The sequence below is a fragment of the Octopus bimaculoides genome, chromosome 6, assembly GCF_001194135.2.
Source record: "Octopus bimaculoides isolate UCB-OBI-ISO-001 chromosome 6, ASM119413v2, whole genome shotgun sequence".
Lineage (NCBI taxonomy): Eukaryota > Metazoa > Mollusca > Cephalopoda > Octopoda > Octopodidae > Octopus > Octopus bimaculoides.
Window position 1 is genome coordinate 80,472,912 of NC_068986.1, and position 2,224 is coordinate 80,475,135.

General features: G+C 36.8%; 1 protein-coding gene across 3 annotated transcripts in view; it reads right to left on the bottom strand.

The window, feature by feature from the left end:
• LOC106870698 (origin recognition complex subunit 4) overlaps nucleotides 1–2,224 on the bottom strand; it is a 44,659-nt gene that overhangs the window by 27,962 nt on the left and 14,473 nt on the right. For all 3 annotated transcript variants that reach the window (XM_014916863.2, XM_014916864.2, XM_052968896.1), the window contains exon 5: nucleotides 433–518. In XM_014916863.2, the coding sequence (XP_014772349.1) occupies nucleotides 433–518 (86 nt within the window). The remainder of the gene's footprint in view (nucleotides 1–432; nucleotides 519–2,224) is intronic.

The window sequence follows — 2,224 nt, forward strand, 5'->3', positions numbered from 1 at the left end:
AAATCAGATTGGAGCCTGGTGTAGCCATCTGGTTCACCAGTCCTCAGTCAAATCGTCCAACCCATGCTAGCATGGAAAGCGGACGTTAAACGATGATGATGATGTACTAACAGCACCAATCCCTGCAATACTAAACCAACAGACACCACACAATCACAAATATGTCTACTGACAGATCCATACTAACACAACATACAGACACCATACAACCAGTCACATATCTTCAATACTAACTCAACATCACACAACCACAACACAAAACACCACACAGCATCAAACATCAGAGGATAACATATGCAAAAGCGTGAATCCTTGCAGTAATTACTGTCGTAACAGTATGGATGGAGGAGTGATGGTGGTAGCAGTGATAATGGTGGTGGAATTGGCAGTGCTGATGGAAGTCTATAAAATAAAGAAAAAAATACCACTTACAAATACTTTGTCTCCAACAGTGTTGTCAAGGTGAAGTTGTCGAGCAATTTCTTTCAGCGCTATTTTATCATTCGTCTGTAGCAGACCTGAAAAACGATCAGGTAGAGATGCTGGCCATTAACAATAAGATTCTAGTAACCAATGGAACAAAACTCAATATATCTCACTATTAATATATTACAGTTTTAAACACTAGGAGAGGTGTTACACTATATGTGGCATGTACATGTGATGGTGTAATAGTGGTGAAACATGGACAGTGGATATAGAGGACTACATAAGGTGTGTGTGTGTATATAAGATGTGTGACAATGTATGGTAGCATATACAGAACACTATATATTGTGTAAGATGTTTGATAATATATGGTAATTTACAGAGAGGATTATAAATAATATGTGCAAGATGTGTGACATGTATGATAGTGTATACAGAAAATTATGTAAGGTGTAAGATGTGTGACCTGTATGGTAGTACGTATAGAAGACAATATGTGTGATGGTGTACGGCATTGTGTATAGAGGACTATATGAGGTGTAAGACAAGTGACGATGTATGGTAATGAAACACGAACAGTGAATGTATAGATGTACACGGTATGTGAAGTATGACTATGGGATACAGACTGTAACTAATGAGCCCACCCCACTCCATCACCACTTCCACAATTATTCTTGTTCAAGAGAAATGGTTAAACTACAGTAGTAAATATTGAGTTAAGAGACATGCAAATCTGCTTTACAGTAATCTCTGTAGAATTAATGGTATTATTTTATAGCAAGAGAGAGAGGGAGAGAGAGAGAGTGTGTGTTTGTGTGTGAGAGAGAGAGAGAGAGAGAGAGTGTGTGTTTGTGTGTGTGAGAGAGAGAGAGAGAGAGAGAGAGAGATAGAAACAAAGCATCGGTGCTAGGCAGTGTGTAAATAAGTAGAATTAGGTAAGTTGAAATATGTTTGTCATATATTTCAACTGCTAAAAGGCAAATACACTGCAATTACAGTGGAGAATAAATCTTTCCTATGGTAAAAAGGTGTGAAAACACCCTGTTCATTCAGTGTCGCCATCTATTAGGAATCCCAGATGTTTCAAGTTTATTGACTCTTATCAACGAGATGTACCTGAGAGAGGAAACTCTAAATGAACTTAATAAAGCTGTAGCTTTATATATAATTCAGTCAACAGATTGACTGATTTGCGCTAGTAGATCGCCCAACTGAGGTATAAATAACAAAACATCAGTGCTAAGCAGTGTGTAAGTATGAGCAGAATTAAGTAAGTTGAAATCTGCTAAAAGTCAAATACACTGAAGTTACAGTAACTGCAGGATATTTGCCTTTTAACAGTTGAAATATGTGACAAACATATTTCAACTTGCCTAATTCTGCTCATATATATATCAGGCATATGCTGTAAGGGTAGGCAGTTAGTGATGTTTATGTAGTAAAACACATAAGTGAAACACAGCTGTGTGACTGAGTTGAAGGCAGATTTACTTCTGCCTTTATAGCACGTAAAGAAAACGTTGTAGGAATGTATGCAGCACATGTACTACAGCAATATTATGCATAGTTTTAATACTGAGATTGAAAGACAGGGTCGAATCATGTCTACCTAATCTACAAAAAATAAAATATTTTGCATTTTGTGCATAGTAATCAGAGTAACCTTCATAATTTTATTGAATTAAGTGCATATTTTGCCATAAAAGGAAAATGTTATTATCGATCTATTTCATTCAGGGCAGGCACTACCTACCTTGCCTACCCAGGCGGCACATCCCTGATATATATATAT